Consider the following 21,114-nt stretch of genomic DNA (forward strand, 5'->3'; position numbering starts at 1 on the left):
TATTTTTTTTTTAATGAAAGGATTACTGTAAATCATATAGAAAGATTAATTCAATTTGTCCGAAAATTATTCCAAACGTAAAGGATAATTATTTTGTTTATTTTTTTAAAATTTTTATTTAATAATTAGAAATATTATACATCTTCATGGCATAAATAAATTACTATTTTATTTAAAATTGAATTTTAAATTACTAAATCATTATAATATTTAGATTTCCATGGCCTTACATCTTTATAATACAACTGTTTTTCTTCGCAATACGTGGGAGTTAGGAGTTCGTGGGTCTTTTATAATTTATGTTCGAGCTAAAGAGATAATTTCAAAACATTTTAGGTAATTTCATTACTATTTTATGTGTCTTTTGATTAAAAAAAGCTGTACAGCTTATCAAATTGTTATATGGAAAGATTTCTTTTTATATGAATCAATAAAATAGTTGTCTAATGAATTATAATAAGTTCAAACAAACATTCTCTAGTCCATATTTAGACTTTAGATCATGCATACTTCTAATGGATAATATATTTATATACTGGCTTCATATATTGTTTTACTCTGAATTTTATGTTTTATTGCAATTTCTTTCCGCATTGACTTTTATTGATATAGCAATCTCAATTATAATTAGGAGTTAAATTGCAAATAAAAAAAAAGTTCACTCTTTCACTGTTGACTTTGAATTTAGATTAACTTAATTCATCTGTGTGGGTTAATAGTAAGGATAATTTATGTTATTTTTTTCATATTTTTAGATTATTTTTAGTTGGCCTCTCATTTGTGAAAGAGTGAGAGAAGGAAGGTTATATGTAGCCCGCATTATTTTTTCTATTTTAAAACAAAATTTATATATAATTATTGTTATGATTTGATTTAATAAAAATTTAAAATAGTTATAAAATCTAAAAAGCAAAAGCTAATATGAAATCTAAACTATTATTTCTTGTAACAATGTTTTTTTTGTCAAAATAGAATATAAGATAATAATAATTAATTAGAATTTATAATTGTACAATGAAAAATATATGTTTAAAACAATAATTAAACCTAACGAACACCGGATCCGGTAGAACGAAGTGAACGAATAGTCATATCGGAAGGGAAAATATACAAGTAAAATTGAATTAAGGTAGATTTCATTTTAATGTAACTTTTTAATTTAAGTTTTAATTGCATTTGTTATTGCAATAAAAGATCAAAATTCAGGATGAAATTGCAAGACCATACAAAGTTGAGGATGAAACTATCCATTAAGCCTTTATATATGTACCAAATTGGTTATACTGATTGTTACAATCTAGCGTAAGTTACATCTTGTAGAATACTCGTATTCAGCTTCTCAAATATTCCTCCCAACTGCATACACATTTTCCCAAAACCATGGCAACCTGAATTTTCAAGAATAAAATTCTTTCAAAAAGCAAAAGAATTACATTAGAGGCCATCCTTAATCTTCTCCATGTCCACTGATCGGATGTTGCTGGTGGTTGCCTTCTCCAGAGGTAAAGCAAATTGGAATCCCAACTTCAAAGGGCATATGATTTGTGGTGGGTCATCCCACCACCACAACCCAACAGGAAAAAACAAAACATCGCCAAAATCATTAGTTAGTTCCAGCACCCATTCACAGTTTCTATCAGCAAAAATTAAAACCCTTTAACTACAAAATACAGCCTCACACATCCATTTCTTAGCATTAGAGCACAACCAAAGAGCCCTTGAACGCATCGTCAAAGCAAAGCACAAAAAATAAACTAAAAATAAAAGAATGTTAAATCTTAATTCTCTCAATACTTAATCGTCAAAACTTGCCCCTAAATGACAACTTAATCCATTTAAGCATCAACACCTCTTTTCATTTCACTTCATCACCCAAAACTTCCACCACTTTGAGTTCATTTGCATTTCCAAAACCTCAATGAATCATCAGGGTGTATCTCATACAAAAGTTGGCATAGAATATAGATCATACAATGACAACATTTTCTCAGCAATTTCCACTCCATTGCAATACTTCCCACTTATACAACATTTCCCACAAAGTTAATGCAATCATCACACATTTTTTCTTCCAAAAGCTATCAATTATTTTTGACAAGCATTCAAATAAGAGAATCGAGGAAATGGGATATAATCAGTCTTTTTTCCTTTTTTATATTATTATTTTACGGAATTATGCATTCTTGTTATGTTGACCCTAAACTATGGACCAATATGCTTAAATTAAAACAGTCAGATGTAGATAAATGTTGAATACACTCACGGACTCAGAAACCCTCCATGTTCATGGCACAGGAATAGTATATTAACAATCAAGAGCCAAGATAAAGAACATTAAAGCCTGCTGTGCATTTAGAAGTTCTGGTTTAATCGATTTCAAATTGTTTAAAGCTTTTGACAAAGCTTTGAATTTTGTACAATAAAGAAAAAAAGAAAATCCATTACAGAACATCATCAGCATGATGACACTAGGAACATCTTTTGGCAAGGAGGACAACATACCATGTAGTGCACCTTACCACATATCAAGTAAGAATATCACCATTAAAAACAAGAGCCAATGACTGAACATATACAGTCTCCACTATTATTGAAATACACCATGCTAAAATACGGTGTTCAACACGTGAGGCGAAAACCACTGTGACAAGCTCAAAAAATAATTTAACAGCACAGATTTCAATTGTAATAAGAAGACGGATTGTAAGTCACTAAGACAATAGATGACCAACTGTTACATTTACAGGCAACAAAATGAGAGGAATGATAGAAGCAGACCAATCTAAAGCATCTTTGACGCTCCCTTATCAAATAAGAAGAATAAGAAAAAAGAGTGATCTAAACAAGATCTGCACATTTTTTCATTATTTCCATTGTTAGAGAATTTTATTTATGACTAATTCTTCACCAACAATAACTGAATGCAGATTAAACCAATAACTCAAGTCACAAATAGTCAGTCCACAAGGTCAAAATAAGGAACCACAATGAAATCAACTCTTTTAAGGATACCACCGATTTAATGAATTGATGAGTCAGTAACATTCTTGGATAAACCCATCCACGAAATCCAATAATATAACCCAATCACCCAAATACAAGGAGCTTATGCTTGGGACGTGGGAAACATAAATCAAAGGCTTAAAATTGATTTCTTAGAGAAGAGGGAGGAAAAGAAAAGGTGGAAAGGGGATACTGCAATTGAATGCCGAGTCTAACCATAACACATATGCACATATTTCTCCCATTCCTGGATATAAGCAGGAGAGTATATTCATACAGCAATAAAAATTAAACATACAAAAAAGTGCTCATGCATTTATTTAACATCAAATTTACCAATATGAACTATAAAAGCACTAAAACAATATCAAATATTAGCTTGAGGAAGCAAGAATAGCACAAACACATTCTAATAGGCAGGAAAGAAGGGTTTTTACTAACTAAAGGTAAATATATTCCACCGCAACAAAAAAAAACATTCTACAATCCTTCCAAAAAAAAACACTGATCTAGTCTACACGAACTTCCATAAAATTCAAGTGACATCCATCACAAATCCAACCACAACTCATGGAAGAAGATGAAGTGAAGCAGCAACAAAAGCACAGTAGTCCACATAATTAAACCAAAGATTTCTGCATTGAGCAAATCACGACAACCATTTAAAGCATTTGTGCCCAAGAAGCTCTCATACACCTGAACCAAACACCCATCAGATCACAAACCAGTATTCAATGTCAAACATAAAAAACAAAAACATTGCTATATAAAGCAGAAAATAACAACTCAACAGAAGCAGTGGAAAGCCATGAAACAAATTCCACCATGTCTACAATCTGTTCATCAGTTAAAAGTTGGTAAATTCCAAGCGCATGGATAATAATTGGTTTCAAAAAACATTAATTCAAAGAGAACGATAACATTAAATACAAAATTTAAACTAAAAAGTTTCAAGGAACAAACAACCACCATTAAGAAACAGGCAAAATTAAAACCGTGAAAGGTGTTGCTGTAGAGCATTCTTCAACAAAAAGCCAAGCATGGAAAAAACGATAATTGATAAGCCTAATCTAATCTGTTATGAAACAGCAGCCACCGCAATTATTAAAAAGAACCGCTTGGATCAGCTTGGATTAAGAAGCAAATCAAGAAGCATTCCAAAATTTAATATTACAAGCTAAATTACAAAGGATGGGATATGGGTCCAATAATGCAAAGAAACAAGTCAATCCCCAAAAAAATAAAAAATAAAAAAAACAATTAGTGGACACAACCTCAATGAAAAGAAACCCAAAGAAGTCAATTAAAAAACCGATTAGCAACTAGGAGAAAACAAAATAGGAAAACTACAGCGTTTAGAATCAATGAAGTTTTTGTGAAAAGGCCTTAATAACACAGCACCAAGCACAATCAACACAAATGACATAAAGTTGTGTGACAAGAGAATTACCTCAACCATTGAAGAGAGAGGAACCTACACACAGCCCACATGCAAAACTTTTCAATTTCACCCCAAAGAAAGACAACAAACTACATAAAATAGCAAAAAACTGCAAGTTATCAAATTACCTCAGTAATATGGTGGCATGCCCTGATACATCCCTCCAGGTGGAACTCTAGGAGGCACTGAAGATGGCTGGTGCTGCTGAGACAACCCATACGGCCCACCATCCGGATATCCTCCGGTACCCATTCCAGCCGAACTTGGAGGCATCCTATACATTGAATTCCCTGCGTTGTTCAACCCACCAAACTCACCTGAATTCGGTCCTCCATACTGTGAAACCCCATATTGACCACCATAACTTCCGCCTGGACCACCATAACCTCCTCCAGGCAACGTGGAATTTAATCCATATCCATTACTACCCAATCCAGAAAACCCTCCATATGGTGGTAAATTGCCAGGAACACCGTACTGTCCAGGCATTGAAGACTGTGGTTGTGCCGGTGGCTGCTGAGATCCAGGCATTGAAGATCGTTGTTGAGACGGTGGCTGTGGCTGTGTACTGTCACCGACCACACCACCTTGAGACTTGACCTTCTTGTTATCAGCAGCCATTTTGCAAAGAATTTGATGTCCATCAAGATTCTTCACAGGGTCAGCAATTGCTGCCTTCGCACCCTCCTCAGTCTTGTATATAATAAAAGCAAAACCCTTAGATTTACCCGTGGCCTTATCAAACCCTAGGGGTCCCTCTTCAATCTCTCCATACGCCAAGAAAAACCCTAACAATCTCTCTGAAGGAATATCATACGGTACATTCCCAACATAAATCTTCCTCAACGAAACATCACCACTACCAGCCACCGAACTAGATTGCCCGGCAGAGGCCAGCTGAGTAACAGTCATCCTTCCGTCAATTTTCTTGCTTGGTTCTTTCAACGCAATTAGAGCACCATCCACGTGCTTATACGTAATAAACCCAAATCCCTTCGATTTCCCGGTGTTCTTGTCGAAAATTACAACGGCCTCCTCCAGCTCGCCATAAGAGGAAAACAGAGTACGGATAGTGTCGGTAGTGGTCTCAGAGGAAAGACCCCGGATGAAGAGCTTTCGGAGGGAGATGTCGCCGTCGGCTACGGTGCGAATGGAGTCGAGGACGTCAGAGTGGCGGATTGCGGCTGTTTGGAGGATTTCAAGAAGGTTTTCCTTAGTGAAAGGCTCGATTACCTTGCGGATGTCTTCTGGGGTTAGTGCGGTGGAGACGGCGGTGACGGTTGATGTAGGAGTTATTGCGGTGCCAATCTCATCGGCTTTGCGTTTCTTTGCAATATAGTCCATTACGGTCGAGTGCAGAGAGAAACAGAAGGGAGGCAGATAGGTTACAAGCCAAGGAAGAGGCTTTAGGGCACGTAATTTTATAGCCAAAATCCGAAATCTTGGGCTTCCTTTGGTTCGTATCACGAAACAGAACAATTAAATTTGAGTATAAAAATTTAGCCATATTTATTTATTTATTCATTTTATACGGTACTAATTTTATTGTTATTATTATTATTATTGTTATAAGACATACAACTTCGATTGTTATCATACTTACCTGTTACTTCGGTTTTAGTAACGTGTGAAATTTAAAAAATAATTTATTTCAAAAAATTTATTACATATTTTTATATTTATTTTTTATATGATTATTATTTTAATTTAATAATTTTTAGAGAATTAATATTAAATTAAAATAATAATAATTTATTATAATTTAAATAAATTTAATCATTTTTTAATGAATGTAAAATTTTAAATATAACAAGTATTTATAGAGCAGAAATAATATTAAATTTGATTGAAGAAAATTTTAATTAAGGAGCTAATCAAATATAGTCTGAATTTTCACCAATATAATAAATTAAAAAATTAAATACTTCTATTATATAACCCGTGTGATTATTTCGGCTCTTTGGACTCCGTGAGATAATGAATAAAAAAAATTTTAACTAAAGGCTAAAGCATTTGTATTGTAATATAGGAAGAATTAACAAAATCCAATATACACCTTCATGGGCTTTTGATGGGCTGGTTCAATTGATTAAGAGCCCGCCTCTTCTAATTTCTAATCATGAGACCATGTTTTAAAGGCCCATTTCCTTTTTCCTTTTCCTTTATTCTAACTGGGAAACCTATGTAGTCCTGTCTGAAACGTTGTGCCGTCTGTCTTTTACGAACAAATGCTGTCCTTTCAATAGACGCTGGACTATTCTCTTCATACCAAATTGTCGTATGTTTTTTATCAGCAGCCACTTGGAATTTCGTTACTCCACGAATTGTCGTTCTTTTCATTGCCTGTCGTCTCCCAAGAACATGTCGATTTTGAGTAGGCCACATTTCATTTTCTTTGAAGGAATTGGCCCAAATAACATGGAAGTTTCGGTACAACCATGGAGGTGTTTGTCCTCTTTAATCCATAGCATGTAAAGTTTTTTAGTCTGTTAAAAAAGAAATCAAACTTGTGTTTTCCCTTACAAGGAGAAATCAAACATTTTGATGAATCTTTTAAGAAGAAAAAAGAGAAATCATAGAAATTTTATTTATTGGTTATCATGTACAATTGTCGTAATAGGCTATGCTGCACAAGACATGCATTTTTCTCCTCCACAAATAACAACATTCAAAATAAAATTACAAGAAAAAAAAAATCAAAATTCTAAAAAGAAGCCTGAAAATTGCTGAATGTGTATAATTAAAGTCTTTAATAAGGCAAGCTTTTAGAACTTGTGCTAATAACCAAAGACTTAAGCTTTGAAGAAGACTCTGCTGAAGCATTAGCCCTCCTAGTTATCATTTCCATGTTCTTATATAAGCTTTGCTTTACCAAATTCTTCATCATCTTCTTTCCTTCTTGAGTCTCTCTTGGATTTACAGGTGACCCCATTGTTATCCTTCCTGTTTGAGGTCCAGAATGCGGACCCATTCTTGTTTGCCTTTCATCTTTAAACCATTGCAATAATTTTAATGCTCTCTTTTGAGCTAAAGCACTCCCCAATAATGCAACTTCAAGAAGTACAGGAACAATCCCAGATTTCGCCATTTTTTCCCGCTGAGCTGAGCTTTGATAAGCAAGAATCATCAAAATATAAGCTGCTAATTCTTGGCATTTGGGTTTATCTTCCCAAGTTAGCACCTCTATCAAGCCTTCTGGTACCAATGAATTGTCTTCCATCGCTTTCTTTCCCATTAAGGTCACAACTAAATGCCCTAATGTCGCAAGGGCTTTTTCTGATACTTCTTTCACCGATATTAAACTCAAAAGAGTTTGAATTACTCCATTGGAGATCAAAGGTCCTGCATTTTCCAATGCAGATGAAAGATTGTAGAAAGTACCTAAGCATAACTCTTTTGTTTCAACACTTGAGCTTGATTCAAGAATCCCAACTAGAAATGGTAGAATTTCTGATGAGGTAATATGGAAGTGGGTGTTTGCTAAAGATGACAGTGATAAAATCAATTCTGCAAAATCATGTCGTGCTGATTCTTCTTTAATCTCTGTGTTCTTGGGTAATTTTGAGAAAATTCCTGCGTCCACCATGATAGCTTTGTTCCTGAACAAAAATTAAATAAATTAAACAAAGCATTAATCAGAAAAGTTTAATGCATAATTGAATTAGACTAGTGAGACGGTAGTTGTTTCTTTAGGTATACCCATCAAATTATAAAACACTGTGCATACCAAATTATCAGAGAAAGTCAATGAGATTCGAAAATTTAGATCTGTGTTGAAAGGTGAAGGTCAAAGCAAGGGATTTATTTATTGTTTTAGAGATCATAGGAATCTGATTAGTTATATTAAATCTTATTAATTTATATCTCTTTAAAGACAACAATGTCTGCTTCATTAACATTACTGTCCCTTCTAAGCTTCCCATCACCATAGAATTTAGTGTAAAGTAATTAAGCACTATATGTTTGCTTCAGATTTCCTGATGTAAGATGGAGAATAAATTTTCTTAACGAAAGAAACAATCATGAAATGCCAAATATAGATTCCTGATGAAGAAAGTACAAGCCCCACTTGGAGAAAAATAGCCATTCAACAGCACAACCTTCAGAAATGGAAAGGATAATACTATGCAATAAATAAAACTTTTCTGCAATAAAATAACAGAGTTGATGGTGAAGGACTAAAAAGGCAAATATAGCAGGGAAAAAAAAACTCAATAATCCAATAAAAGCCTAGTGTCCAGAGATAAAGACATATGACCTTTAGCAACTAGGGTCCCCTAGTAATTAAGGAACCTTTTGCATATGATTGAGCATTAGTTTCATAATGAAAGCAGGAATAGTTATACGGAATCTGGGTCCAGCCTCCATAATCTTGGAAGAGCAACCCTGCCCCTCTTTTATTCCCAATTCAAATAGTGCCAATGCCCGAAAAGGGCTCCACTCAAATCAAATTCTTAATGTTTCCCAATTGAAGATTGGAAATTCAAGATTAGACGATTGTATTTTTTATATTTAATTTTCTAAAAATTTTGATTCTGAAATCTTGAAAATTTAATATGGCTAGCTACCTACTTCTTATTGACCTGAAAGCAACTTGGTCATAAAAAAATTTGATTATGCCTGTATATGGTCCCTCTTATCACCCCACCGTAGACCAAAAACACCAAACTCCTAAATTTCAAACTTGGTTTAAGACAATTTAAACTCCTGAATTAGGAAACTAAATGAGTTAATTAAAAATCACTTTCAAGAATATCCTGTGATAAGTCTTGTCAAGAGCTATAATGAATAAAAATAAATAAATAAATAAATAAACTTACCTGTAAGTTCCATTAGCAAGTTCAATCAAGGCCTTGACGGCCAATCGCCGGCGGCCAACGACATCCGATGAAACGAAGTCTACTAGACCCGGAATAACACCGAGCTCAGCCATTAACTTCCTTATCTTGACGTCTTCTTTAGCTAATCTTGCAATTTCCATAGCAGCCATCTCCTTCTCTTCCCAAGTTCCAAAGTGAAATCTCTTTACTGATCTTTGTAAAACCAAAGAATCATCTTGATCAGTTTCTCCATCCATAGCTACTACTTGTACTTGTTCTTTATCACTATTATCGACCAAAACTACTTTGGACGAAGTCGTTCTTTGCTTATTATTATTACTACTATTCTTTTCTGCAGCTTTAGATTGCAAGAACCGTTTAATACGAGTAAAGAATTTAAGTTTTGTGTAAGAGAACAAACAAATAGAAGACGAAGAAGAAGAAGAAGAAGGAGCAGACATGATTGGTTTTTGTGTTTGGGACATAAAATAAATAAAGACAATCAAGAAATCGTTTTTGGTTTAGTCTTTGTTTCCCGGAAAAAGCTGGTAAAAATCTTGACTTCTGAGCTTTGAGAGCGAGAGAGAAGAATATATATGGAGCAGTGAAACCAGAGAAGAAAGAGAATTCAGAGACCGTGTGTGAGCAAAAATTACAGAGAAGATAGCACATGCAAAGGAACAGTGATGTCTCTTTATAATGCCTCATCTGTGAATTAGATAATTGGTAATTAAGTCATAAGAGGCCTCTTAATTAATTTTTTGTATTCACATATGCCTGCAGAGCACATGTTTTAAGGGCTTTTAGTCACTAAGATATGTCATTAGACAAAGGGATTAGTACTTTATTAGTCTAATAAGGCTACAGTTTAAGGTTTAAGTGGGATATTAAGATTTTGTTTCTTACAATTCCATATAATAAAGGAAGTTTCGTAGTGGAAGCTCAATCCGACGGCTCTGTTAACTCTTTTTTTTTTGGCGATTACTGATTATTCTTGATTTTGTTAATGTAATTTATAAATTATTCTTGATTTTGTTACTATAATTTAAAATAATTAATTACTTCTTTAAATCCGTATAAAAGTATTAAAAATCTATATTTTGAAATAAGTGGAATATAATGTAAACAAGGGATTAATTAAGTTGGGATTATAGAGTTAATTAAATTAAAGGATCATATAAATCTTGATTTTATGAGGTTATAGCATGATGCATGTGGGTTTCAGGAAGCATCAGCCTAGATGCTCTCGAAAAACAGAACCACCTAGTTATGGCTCAGTCACACGTGCCATCCTCCACTGAAATTGGGTTGCTAACCCTATCAATTTTAATTCTTATTTTTGAGAGGAAAATCTAAATCTGAACCAGTGTGTGATATTCTCACATGGATAGAATGATTGGCTAATTTTCTATGAGAAGGTAGAAACTAAAAATTTTATAGAATTACTTTGTTTTATGAATCAAAAGAAATAAAGTAATTAATTTGTGTTAATAAATCTTGGAAATTTTTTAAATTAAATGCAGTAACATGAAATTGCCAGCTTATATATGATGTGTCCTCTAGATTTGGGCATGCACGAAAGGGAACCAACCAACACGTATAATTTTTCTGTCTAGGGAGACAATACTGTGGCAATTTCTGCCTCTATTAATTAATTCATTCTAATTATAATATATTTGGGTATTAGGTTTTACATTTGCTAAATTAGCTAGACTAAGAGAACTTGCCATCGAGGTAGATACCGTGACATAAAGTTTTGTGTTTTTTCATAATAAACATAACGATATCTATCGAAATTGATCTATACAGTATTTTGTATTCCCTAAATAAAAGTAAGAAAAGAAATCGTAACTTTATGAAATTGATCTAAACAAGTCGACATGTGGGTTTGACCAAGAACGAAGGACGTAAATCTGGTGTAGAAAGATGATTAGATGAGTAACTTAAACTTCTGGGGATGTCTTCTTATTAAGAGTCAAGAATGTACTCAGCAGAAAGGTTTATTTTAGTGCACCAAAATTGACCTCTCTCTCTCTTCTCTTGTAAGGAAATTTTTGGTGGGTTTGCATTATTGGAGGTGTGATGGTGTGGCATATTTCCATTCCACGTCGGATTCCACTAGGATTTTTACTTTATCCCCTAGTCACGGGGTGGCTCACGAGTCGAACAGGTTCGGAGTATATGGTTTTTGTGGTTGATGGAATTCGGCTAGTGTTTAACTCCCTAATAATAAGAAATGGGTGCACATATGAGGTGTGCCACAAATTTTATCTCTTTGCCTTGAGTGGTTAATGGGATTTTTATTTTTATTTTTATGGAAGGATTGGTTATTTTAAGAAAGAGATAAAACTCCACCTCATTTCAAAAATATAAATTAATAATTTTTTAACAATTGATGTACTTTTTTTTCTTTTATGAAAAAAAGTTTTTATAAGATTTACTATTATTTCAAAATAACGATCAAAATCTTTGGGTACTCAGGTTCTCCATTTTTTTTTCTTTTTTTTTTTGCTTTTTATTAGTTTCTTTTTCCTGATTTATGTATGACATTAATGAAATTGCATCATATATGTTAGTTTTGTTTTTTGAGCTTTGATCTCCTCTCTATATTCAAATAATAATAATAATAATAATAATAAGTTTCTTTGGCCAAACTCCTCTGTAAATCATTCCATTTAAAATATAATTGGGAGGACAATTTTTTAAAGTATGAACTCTTAAAAGCGTGGGGTTTTTTTTAAAAAAACCCTATTATCAAATCAAAATCTTGCATTGCCTATGACAACTACACACATGGCACAAAACCCTATTATCAAAATCCCATGTGGTGCCACATGGCATGCCTCCATGACCAAACAACACGTGAAAAAAAAAATATCAAAATGGGCACTCCACTAATTAATTAAGTAATGCACATAAATAGAAAGAGATTGTAAGTAAGTGATCAGATCAGATGAGGGCTAATGTCCACGAACAACACTAGCATTACCCAAATCCTTAAATCTAATTTTTATTGGATGATTATATCATCCACAGAAGCTACCATTGGCTACGTGGCATTCTAAAAGTGCAAAAGCCCCACTAATCAGTTAGGGCTACACCTTTTATTGCAGGACTTAAAGGTGGCATGACGATGACGATAGAATTGTTGGGTTTTTCTATGTTGTCTGCTCAAACCCTCAAACCAGATGCTTCTCCTCATTTTCTGAGTTAATTTTAAGGTTGACTTCAGCTTTTCAAAGTTTAGATTTAACATGCAGAAATAGTTTTTGAGGTTTAGCTAGGCTGCCAACTTATCGCCTAATAATAGTGGAATTAGCATATCTATTTGTTGCCTAACAAATTTAGGAAGGCTAGTGCCTTCAGATTGCAGTTCAGTTACGTTGCCTTTAATTTCTTGTTAGGTTTTTGAGCATTTACATCTAGTCCTGCACAAAATTCAACAACTAAGAATGGGCAGATTTCCATATTGTCTAATTTCATTAGTTTGCTAATTTGACAAGTGAATATGTTTTATTTTTATTTTTATTTTTTTTTGTGAATCTTTTTTTATTATAAGATGAATATATATTTTGCTTTTAATTAAATAAAAATATATAATTTTTTTTTCATTTATAAATATGTTAATCATATATGCAAATATGATATAGTGTTGTTTTTCTTTTGTAATTGACTGAGTAATGATGCGGTTTTCGTTTACGCAGACTTTGTCAAATTTCAACAGAATCTGCAAACTCCTTTGTATTTGATGATAGCACTCTCCAATTTTATATTACGGTTCAAATTCAAAAGCTGAATAAGAAAAACGCACTGGACTTTGCTCTTCTTTCTTGGCTTATCATCATCAATCTTCAACGACTTCAGTAGTAGATTTCCAGTCTTCCACCTGACACATGAGTCTCACAAGTCAACCCAAAAAAAAAAAAAAAAGTTTAAGTGAAAAAGCAAATGCACCAGCCGGGAATCGAACCCGGGTCTGTACCGTGGCAGGGTACTATTCTACCACTAGACCACTGGTGCTTTGATGTTTGGACAAGCTAATATAAAAATAAGAAATAATATGTAAGCTTTAACAACAGTTAGAAGTCCGACGTCCAGACATTCAACCTGAACAGATTTTAAAATTTTTGGTGTTCCAACTTGCAAACGTAATTAGCTATTTTTGGTTTTCATTAGGCCACTGCTAGTACAATACGATAATCCATATCCATTTGAATCAGGAATCCAGGTCCAGAATTCATCATTATTCTTTTTCTACGGCGCCTTGTGCCTTCACCAACTAAACCCACAAGCTGCCGAGTTCTCAGGAATCATATTCCCTTTAAACTGAAGCAACTGATGTTCTTAGGTGCTATATGGCAAGAAATAAATAGCCTCTCGTCAGTATGGCAATAAGGCTAACGAGTAAAAGTAATAGTGCTAAAGTTGAAAGAACCTTGTATTTTTCATGATTATGGTGATGTTATGCATGTGTTTGAACAAATCAAAGTTGATGAACTGACTTTGATGTATAATATACAATTAACAATGTGCTACTAAGAGTAATTAGGAAACTAAACAGGAGTTTATAATTCAATACAATCATCATCATCATCCGTCTCGTTATCCCAGTCCAGTTTAAAAGCGCTAGCTGACTTCATCAACTCTGTGAGTCCAGTGATATCCTCCAGATAGGTAGGATGATTAATTGCTTGGAGCAGGAAGTCCATTCCATTTTTACGATATTCCGATACCACCTGAGAATTACATTTGATCAGCACAAAAAACGAAAAAAAAAAAAAAAAAAGGCAAACTAGAAAGAGAACTAAAATACGAGTAAAGATACATTCATCATGCAGAAGCCGCTCTGCTTAACACAAAAATTAACAAATACAATGGAAGACAAGAGAAATATGCAAACATCAGTATAAAGTGTCAAACATGGAAGAGTTAGAAAATAAATTTTCGTCATTGCCATAAGCATTAAGTATCAACAAATCAATTATCAATACTAGCTCCTGTGAACCTTAATTTCTGAATTTATAGTCACAGTTAATTGTACAAGTTTTATGCTTCTGACTACATATGTAGACATCTGCTTAAGACATCAAACTTCAGAACCAAATGTATCATTAGCAGCAAAATCAAACATAAAGTTCCACAAGTCTAGGGATTCGCATCAAAGGCATTTCTATCGTGGTCTAAAGCAGGCAAGTGAATGTAACTGCAAAATTCTTATATCCATGAAAACTTACAGTGCTGCAGCAAGCAGTACAACTATTAGAAGCATGGCCTACAAGTGTCATCTGGGAAAACTGATGGAGAGAACCCCGAATCTGATGTGGTAAAATACCAAGAGGTTGCTCAATGTTTTCACTGTTAATGGAGTTTGCAATCTCACCTTCTGCAAATATCCTGTATAAAGATGGGAACCACAAAATGAAGTCAAATAAGAACTTGTGAACTCTTCACCACCACAACCAAAAATTTCCAGTGGCATTTGATCTATGAATTTACCCATTAGGATGATGCAGGATGTTGACAAAAAGTTCAACTGCAAAAGATGAAGCAATAGGAGCAAGCCCTGGACGTGTAACAGTGCATTGCTGGTCCAAAGTGCGATTGGCAGTTGACTGCACACAGAGTACATGAATTATTGCCAAACTTGATGAACACAGAGCGGCTAAAATATCAAATTCATTGCATTCTAGTAAATTACATCCGTCGGTGCAACCACATCATTGCAGAAGTAACAGCCCAATCTATGCCTTTCTCCATCAGGCACAACAAGGTTGTCCATAGCTTCAGTTTTCAAGTCGTGAACTGACCTAAGCGGACCAGGTCCATGCCGCATAACAAGGAAGCTATCAAATCCCAGAGCTGCAGTTATAGCAATCTGTAGAAAGATAAATGAAAAAAAAAAAAAAATAGCATAACATTGTCCAAGCTTGACGAAAGAAAACAGTGCCAAACTTCGCGAGAATGGAATGACATCAACATATTAGAAATTATATTAAGTGTGACCTTATTAGCATTTGCACAGAGGAGAGAAGGAAGCCATCGACTTTCTCTTGTATCAGTCAACAAAAATACTGCATCATGAGAATCAACCAATTCATGCAAATGTCTACAATCTTCAAGCACACTCTCCTCTTCTTGACTGCTAACTGGATGTCCAGGCATTGGTATACCCATCACAACACCTTCTGCTTCCTGAGAAATGAATTATAGAAGAGATGGACATAGGAGAATTTCAACATTTGTTTTGTTATTTTTTTTATGTGAATCATGTGTACTAAATTTTAGCAGCTAAATCAATTACCACAGCAGGAAATATTCGTTTGAGGCTTTTAACAGCTGCCATGGCCTTAAAATCACCTCCATTTAGACAGTCGTCCAATGTATACAGCGACTGCCTTAAGGGGTTAGACATTGCCACCCTTCCCTTGTCAAGTAATGTAATTTTCCGGACGCCCCAAGACTGCAATGTACAAAAATCTTTCAGAATCTAAGACATGTGATACAAAGTCATTGATGTAATCCTTTAAACACTTACCATAAGCATGCGGGCAACCTGGCATCCAAGTGTACCAGCCCCCAGTAGAAGACACTTAATAGAAGATAAATTATCCAAGTTAAGGGAAGGTAAAGCACGCCACCTCATTAGTTTTAAATTCAAATCTGCTGCAGATATGGCCAACCTGTAAAAAAAATATCTCATTAAGCTAAGATAAAATGAAATGATACAGTTGTGGAGTAATGAATGTCTTTGCGAACAAGGTACCTTGTTGGATCCATGGATTTAGCAAGGTTAATAACCCTGGGTCCACCTTTGATAGGCTCCCATCCTACTGCATTAGGTACAGACTGCAGACCTGGAGAGATACTGTTAAAATGCTAGAAATCCAGTATGGAAAGAAAGACTAAAGCTGTTGGAAGTCAAAACCAGCAATCAGAATAGAGCTGTTACCCAATTTCTGCCGCTCTACCTTGTAGAACTCTGATTGAGGCTTCACCAACAAGGGATAGCCCCAGATCTGGAAAACCACGATTCTCTCTATAGCATAAGAAGCGGACAGTTTTGAGCTTCCATCTTGAAGAAATCAGTGCTAGAAAGTTGCGCAAAGGCCAACCAGGATTACTAGGAAGATGGCAAGGGTCATAAAAACCAAATAGCACCTGATAGTAACAAGCATAGTAGCTTTAAGAAAAAGGCATTTGTAACTGTACGTTTTGCTAATTATCCCATAAGTCTATCATACTAAATTTTTAAGGATTGCCCATCTATTGGCACAAACATTCCACTTTCCAAATAACGTGAAGATTTATGAAGACGTACCTTTTGCCCATCACGTTGGCAAGCTTCCCAGTCCTTCAGATGCCTAATAGTAGCATGTGAATCAGAAGCAATACAGACCAGGAAAAATGGCACACCTACAGCAGGTTTTTCAGATTAAGGAATTTAGATTTTCCAATAAAAACAAGGAAGAATGGAGATAGATCATAAGTAAACTGAAATCATAGCAATAAATTTACCAGCAGTTAAGCTTGAGTTACGCCATTCATTACAAGCTGCTGACACAGATTCTGCCTGCACATTTAAAACAATATACTAACATTGATAAAGCAACAGCCATGTAGGAATCTACAAAAGTTGCAACAAACAGTATAATTCAATCACCTCTTCAAAGGTAAACCATTGCGACGCAGGCTTCAAGTCAACAACTGTTGCAGGAGGATCAAGCACAAGAGCAGGGAAAGCAAACCAGTAACGAAAGTTCCAATTTTTCAGGTCTGCAAATGAAATAAGAAGGAACCTTGACAGTACTGCACTGTCCTCAACAGCTTTTCCAGAGCCAATGTCTTCCCAAATCTAAATTATCCACAAAAGATTAACTAACTTCTCAGTGTTTCTATCAACACCAATCAAAACCACATATTTTCTACTAACATTCACAACTTTAATAAATTGGGATCAATTATCTCAAAAGAAACACCTTCTTGGCTTCCTCCTTAAGCAAGATTTTTCTATCCAGGGCGCGGTAGGCCTCCAATGTATTAGTGTTGTAAAGAATGCCAGGAACAGAGCATCTATTCCTGTTACCGCCAGAGACTGCTGGGACAGAAGATTGCGCACTTTCATCACTAGGCAAGGATTCCGCAAGAAGAGTCAAGTGATTCGATACCTGAGAATGCGAACAAGGCGCATAGAAGCCTGCAAGGGCTCATAACAAAATTTAAAAAAAAAAAAAAATGCTATCATGATTCATTGTTCTGAATTAGATCATCAGATGCAAAATCCACTGGATATCAAGTCAATATTGAGGGCTCATGTTCAATATTGACAGTGAATAAATAAATAATTAAATGATCTCACAAACGCAAAATTATGCAGATATTAGAAGGCGTACCGGTGATGGCAACAGGAGAATCGTCAATTCCAAACTTGTTGAGCTTCAAGGAAGACAACCTGTGCCAGAAACCCTCATCGACGAGGCTCTGAAACGGCGCGAATTGGAGAATGGATCTTTCAGTCCCTTCTTGTTTAGCCATTGTTAGCTCCGATTGATGGATTGAATTTGCAGCTTATTGTTGTTCTCCGTCGTCGTCACGCAAGATACAACCTTAACTAATGGCTATTTAATTGTTTATTATTATTTGGCAATGTCTTCTTCTTCTGCTCAGAAGAATTAAGATCGGTAACTTGTTTACGGTAAAGGAGTTCTTGTTTAACTTCAGTTTAGTTTGGATTATCTGCGACTAGAGATTCCCTGCACCGATGTACCTGCTTTGGTGTCTGGATCCTCTGCATATGAGCTTTTTCTGCTCTGGTTGAAATCAGGTCTAATAACTCGCCATGTCAGCAAAACATTGGATTTTCAGTTCACGATAATCATTTAGTTATTCAGGCTTAGTCCAGAATCAGCAATTTTGGGCCAGTTTCGAGATTACTTTTCTCGGGCCAATTGGATTTGGTCAAGAACAGCCCATGGCAATTGCCATGTTACAATTCTTTTAATAAATAATTTTATCCATTCTTTAAAAAAAAAAAAAAAAATCCAATCACAATAATTTTCGATGATAGAGTTTTTTCATTTAAGAGCTAAATCCATAAATGAAGAAGAAAAGAGGACTAGCCAAATTAAACAAAATCATGGGAAGTTAGATTATCAAGTCATATATAGAAATAATTAATTTTTAAAAATAAAAAAAATTAAAAATTAAAAAAATAATAATAATAATTGGCAAGGTAAGAATAGAGAAAACCAAGTCGTGTTGATTGAGATCATGTTGAGGACTTTTTCTATCAGATAGACAACATCTTATTTTATATTATTTCACATAAGACATTGTTTTACAACAACAAAGATGACGCCACCGATATTAATACTTCAGATAGCAACAGCTTTTGTCACATAATTTCTACACATAATCTGTTTATACAAACTAATCAAAAACACCATATATGATTATGCACATCACTATCAACAGCAACAACTAAGATTTTGGCTCTCAAGAACTCAAGCTGGAGGCATCAAAGAAAGTCACCCTCCTCCTCTTGTTCGGAAGTGTTGTTCTTGGTGAGTATTCAGGTGAAATAGATCCTTTCTCCAATACAGAATTCAAGGCCTGGTGGATAGAATTTACAAGAATCTGTTGTGTTTCAGTATCATCAGTGACATTCTTCTTTCTCTTTCTGTAGCTGGTTAGAAAAAGCACATTCTTTAACTGGCCTCCTAAGGTTGATATTTCTACATCCACCATTTTCAATTGAAGAGCATTGACTGCTTGTTTTATGTCATACATAAGCTCAGGTCGATAATCGCAACATATGGATGCTTTGAAACACAAAGTTCCATCTTCTGCTCCATTGTCAAAGGTTTCAACCTTCACTTCATCATCATCCATTGGAATAAGAAGGCCTTTACTGGCGTCTATTGCTTTCTTCTTCAGTTCTTTCACTTGTCAAAGCTAATACTTCCTCCTACCCTGTTATGATTTTCATGCAGTCTAGCAAAATCAACTCAGATTTAATCCTACGCCTTATTCTTAATACAATAAATTGGTATCCGATCTTTAGGTCTTAAACTTTTGCAGATTCTCAGCAGCCAGACCACGTTTATTACAAACATCTTCGAGAATTTGTTAAAAAGAAAAGAAAAACATATGAATGAATAGACATGTTATATCAGCAATCAAACAGGTAAGATAAATTGGTAACACAGAGAAATTGTATTAAGTATTAACCTTTTTCTGTGCAGGGCACAAGACCGCGAAGAGTAGCAAGATGGGCGTTGATTCTCTCTCTTCTCCTCCTCTCTGCCTCGCTATGGCTCTTCAGAGCTGCCAGAGCCTTGGCCTCAGAAGGTACTTTTTTCCCGACTCTCGTCACCGGTGCCTTTACAAGTTCTCCCTTCTCATTATCCAACACTAGGGCCTGCGACACCATCGATCCATCTCGCAAAACCCCATTAAAACCTTGTAAACGGAAGGAAAATGGGTCCAAAGTGTTAAAATAACCGATCCCAGACGAAGAATTGGCGTTATAATTGCAGTAAGAAACCATTGAATGAAAGAAGAAAAACAGAATAGCCTAAAAATGTTGGCCTCTTATGTTTTATGAGCGAAAAGCGGAGCAGATTAGGCCTGGAGGACGAGTGGCAGGGGCGAACCGGAAAGAGAGCTTTTGGAGAGGGAAACTTGGTTGTTTAACAGGTTTGTTAGTGATTCTTGTATCTTTGATCATAACTTCCATAGCGCAAAAGGGATAGGTTTTAGGTTTAAGAGACATATGGAGACAAGTTAGTGAGAAAACATCCACATTTTCTTCTTGATAGTATTGAAGACCATTATTTCTTTGATATGTGTGAGATTCTTTGAAGAGTGTATCTTTAGTTTAAAGAAATGCAGAGTCTTTGAAACTGTGAATATTGTTTCGTGGAATGTCGATGAATCTTGAAGAAGAAAGAGACAAAAGCTCAAAGAAAATGGGATTGACAAGAGAGCTTGGAAAGAGGTTTCTCTTCTTTAGCGGCTTAGCAAGTGTTTGAAAGTTCAAAGCTGAGAATACGAGAACTAACCATTCGCTTCAAAAGAAAATGATAAAATCGAAACAGGCATTTAATAAGTCTATTTCGATGAAATTGCACAAAACATCAAGTTTGGTGGGGTTTGTCTATTTTGCAATTGGATGAGTCATGCAATGCCACTTATGAAAGACAACACAACAAAAATGTGATTACATACTTGTCTGTAGTAGCATTTTATGTACATCTTGTCTAAATATTTCATTATCAAATTCGTAAAAATTTTTATAATTTAAAAGTTTCAAAAAACATGCTCCTTCAAATCAGGCATTTAATAAGTCTATTTCGGTGAAATTGCACAAAACATCAAGTTTGGTGGGGTTTGTCTATTTTGCAATTGGATGAGTCATGCAATGCCACTTATGAAAGACAACACAACAAAAATGTGATTACATACTTGTCTTTAGTAGCATTTTATGTACATCTTGTCTGAATATTTCATTATCAAATTCGTAAAAATTTTTATAATTTAAAAGTTTCAAATAGCTAATAGTAATAACTATTAAAATAATTAATTTTGTTAAACACAATTTAACACCAAAGATAAAACATCACCAAACAAACCCGTAAATTTAAAATTTTGAAATTTTAAAATACACATGCAAACTAAAAAAAAAAGGGTTGTAAACATTTTTTACATTATGAAATCAAATTTCATACGAGCACATACCAACATACGGCATCACGAACTACAAAAGATGATTAAACTCCATATTGTATGAAATATTTTCAAGAGAAAAATCAAAATCTTCAAAGAATGGAGACTCCTTCAACTGATGCAGTC

General features: G+C 34.6%; 4 protein-coding genes and 1 non-coding gene across 8 annotated transcripts; all 5 read right to left on the reverse strand.

Moving 5' to 3' along the window:
* Nucleotides 1–1,231: 1,231 nt before the first annotated feature.
* LOC105649656 (RNA-binding (RRM/RBD/RNP motifs) family protein) lies at nucleotides 1,232–5,861 on the reverse strand. 3 transcript variants are annotated; one of them, XM_037638820.2, is made up of 3 exons: nucleotides 4,573–5,861; nucleotides 4,454–4,477; nucleotides 1,232–1,524 (listed from the first exon to the last, which is right to left on the reverse strand). In XM_037638820.2, exon 1 carries the CDS (start codon nucleotides 5,786–5,788, stop codon nucleotides 4,574–4,576), a length of 1,215 nt encoding a protein of 404 aa, XP_037494748.1. In that variant the 5' UTR covers nucleotides 5,789–5,861; the 3' UTR covers nucleotides 1,232–1,524; nucleotides 4,454–4,477; nucleotide 4,573. The 3 variants fall into 3 exon arrangements, with proteins under 3 accessions (XP_037494748.1, XP_012091755.1, XP_012091756.1); XM_012236365.4 differs by having other exon boundaries at nucleotides 1,232–3,699; nucleotides 4,573–5,860; XM_012236366.4 differs by lacking the exon at nucleotides 4,454–4,477 and having other exon boundaries at nucleotides 1,232–3,699.
* A 1,134-nt stretch (nucleotides 5,862–6,995) lies between these two features.
* LOC105649655 (ARM repeat superfamily protein) lies at nucleotides 6,996–9,910 on the reverse strand. The gene is made up of 2 exons (XM_012236364.4): nucleotides 9,265–9,910; nucleotides 6,996–8,043 (listed from the first exon to the last, which is right to left on the reverse strand). The coding sequence occupies exons 1-2, from the start codon at nucleotides 9,747–9,749 to the stop codon at nucleotides 7,194–7,196; spliced, it is 1,335 nt and encodes a 444-aa protein (XP_012091754.1). The 5' UTR covers nucleotides 9,750–9,910; the 3' UTR covers nucleotides 6,996–7,193.
* Nucleotides 9,911–13,213: 3,303 nt separating this feature from the next.
* On the reverse strand, nucleotides 13,214–13,284 carry TRNAG-GCC (transfer RNA glycine (anticodon GCC)). The gene has a single exon. It is a non-coding gene; the product is annotated as a tRNA-Gly (tRNA).
* A 405-nt stretch (nucleotides 13,285–13,689) lies between these two features.
* APG7 (ThiF family protein) lies at nucleotides 13,690–18,000 on the reverse strand. 2 transcript variants are annotated; one of them, XM_012236363.4, is made up of 14 exons: nucleotides 17,655–18,000; nucleotides 17,241–17,458; nucleotides 16,925–17,116; nucleotides 16,780–16,834; nucleotides 16,583–16,677; nucleotides 16,233–16,422; nucleotides 16,028–16,118; nucleotides 15,800–15,944; nucleotides 15,566–15,724; nucleotides 15,268–15,456; nucleotides 14,963–15,139; nucleotides 14,761–14,876; nucleotides 14,499–14,658; nucleotides 13,690–14,000 (listed from the first exon to the last, which is right to left on the reverse strand). In XM_012236363.4, the coding sequence occupies exons 1-14, from the start codon at nucleotides 17,794–17,796 to the stop codon at nucleotides 13,830–13,832; spliced, it is 2,100 nt and encodes a 699-aa protein (XP_012091753.1). In that variant the 5' UTR covers nucleotides 17,797–18,000; the 3' UTR covers nucleotides 13,690–13,829. The 2 variants fall into 2 exon arrangements, with proteins under 2 accessions (XP_012091753.1, XP_020541184.1); XM_020685525.3 differs by having other exon boundaries at nucleotides 16,028–16,129; nucleotides 16,214–16,422.
* A 555-nt stretch (nucleotides 18,001–18,555) lies between these two features.
* On the reverse strand, nucleotides 18,556–20,412 carry LOC105649653 (transcription factor bHLH30). The gene is given in 2 exon segments (XM_012236362.4): nucleotides 18,556–19,221; nucleotides 19,466–20,412. Coding segments are annotated over 2 exon segments (810 nt in total). The 5' UTR covers nucleotides 19,811–20,412; the 3' UTR covers nucleotides 18,556–18,756.
* Nucleotides 20,413–21,114: the final 702 nt, after the last annotated feature.

This window comes from Jatropha curcas, chromosome 11 (assembly GCF_041381405.1).
Source record: "Jatropha curcas cultivar XTBG-Jc1 chromosome 11, XTBG_Jcur_1.0, whole genome shotgun sequence".
Classification (NCBI taxonomy): domain Eukaryota; kingdom Viridiplantae; phylum Streptophyta; class Magnoliopsida; order Malpighiales; family Euphorbiaceae; genus Jatropha; species Jatropha curcas.

Bases quoted from the DNA above. Each gene is read 5' to 3' on its own strand.
- LOC105649656 (XM_012236366.4), bottom strand. From the start codon at position 5,788: ATGGACTATATTGCAAAGAAACGCAAAGCCGATGAGATTGGCACCGCA.
- LOC105649655 (XM_012236364.4), bottom strand. From the start codon at position 9,749: ATGTCCCAAACACAAAAACCAATCATGTCTGCTCCTTCTTCTTCTTCT. The intron at 8,044-9,264 runs GTAAGTTTATTT...ATTTTTGTTCAG, and splicing joins CTTGCTAATGGAACTTACAG to GAACAAAGCTATCATGGTGG.
- APG7 (XM_020685525.3), bottom strand. From the start codon at position 17,796: ATGGCTAAACAAGAAGGGACTGAAAGATCCATTCTCCAATTCGCGCCG. The intron at 14,659-14,760 runs GTAAATTCATAG...ATCTTTATACAG, and splicing joins ATCCTGCATCATCCTAATGG to GATATTTGCAGAAGGTGAGA. The intron at 14,001-14,498 runs GTAAGTTTTCAT...TGTAATTCTCAG, and splicing joins GTACTGCTTGCTGCAGCACT to GTGGTATCGGAATATCGTAA.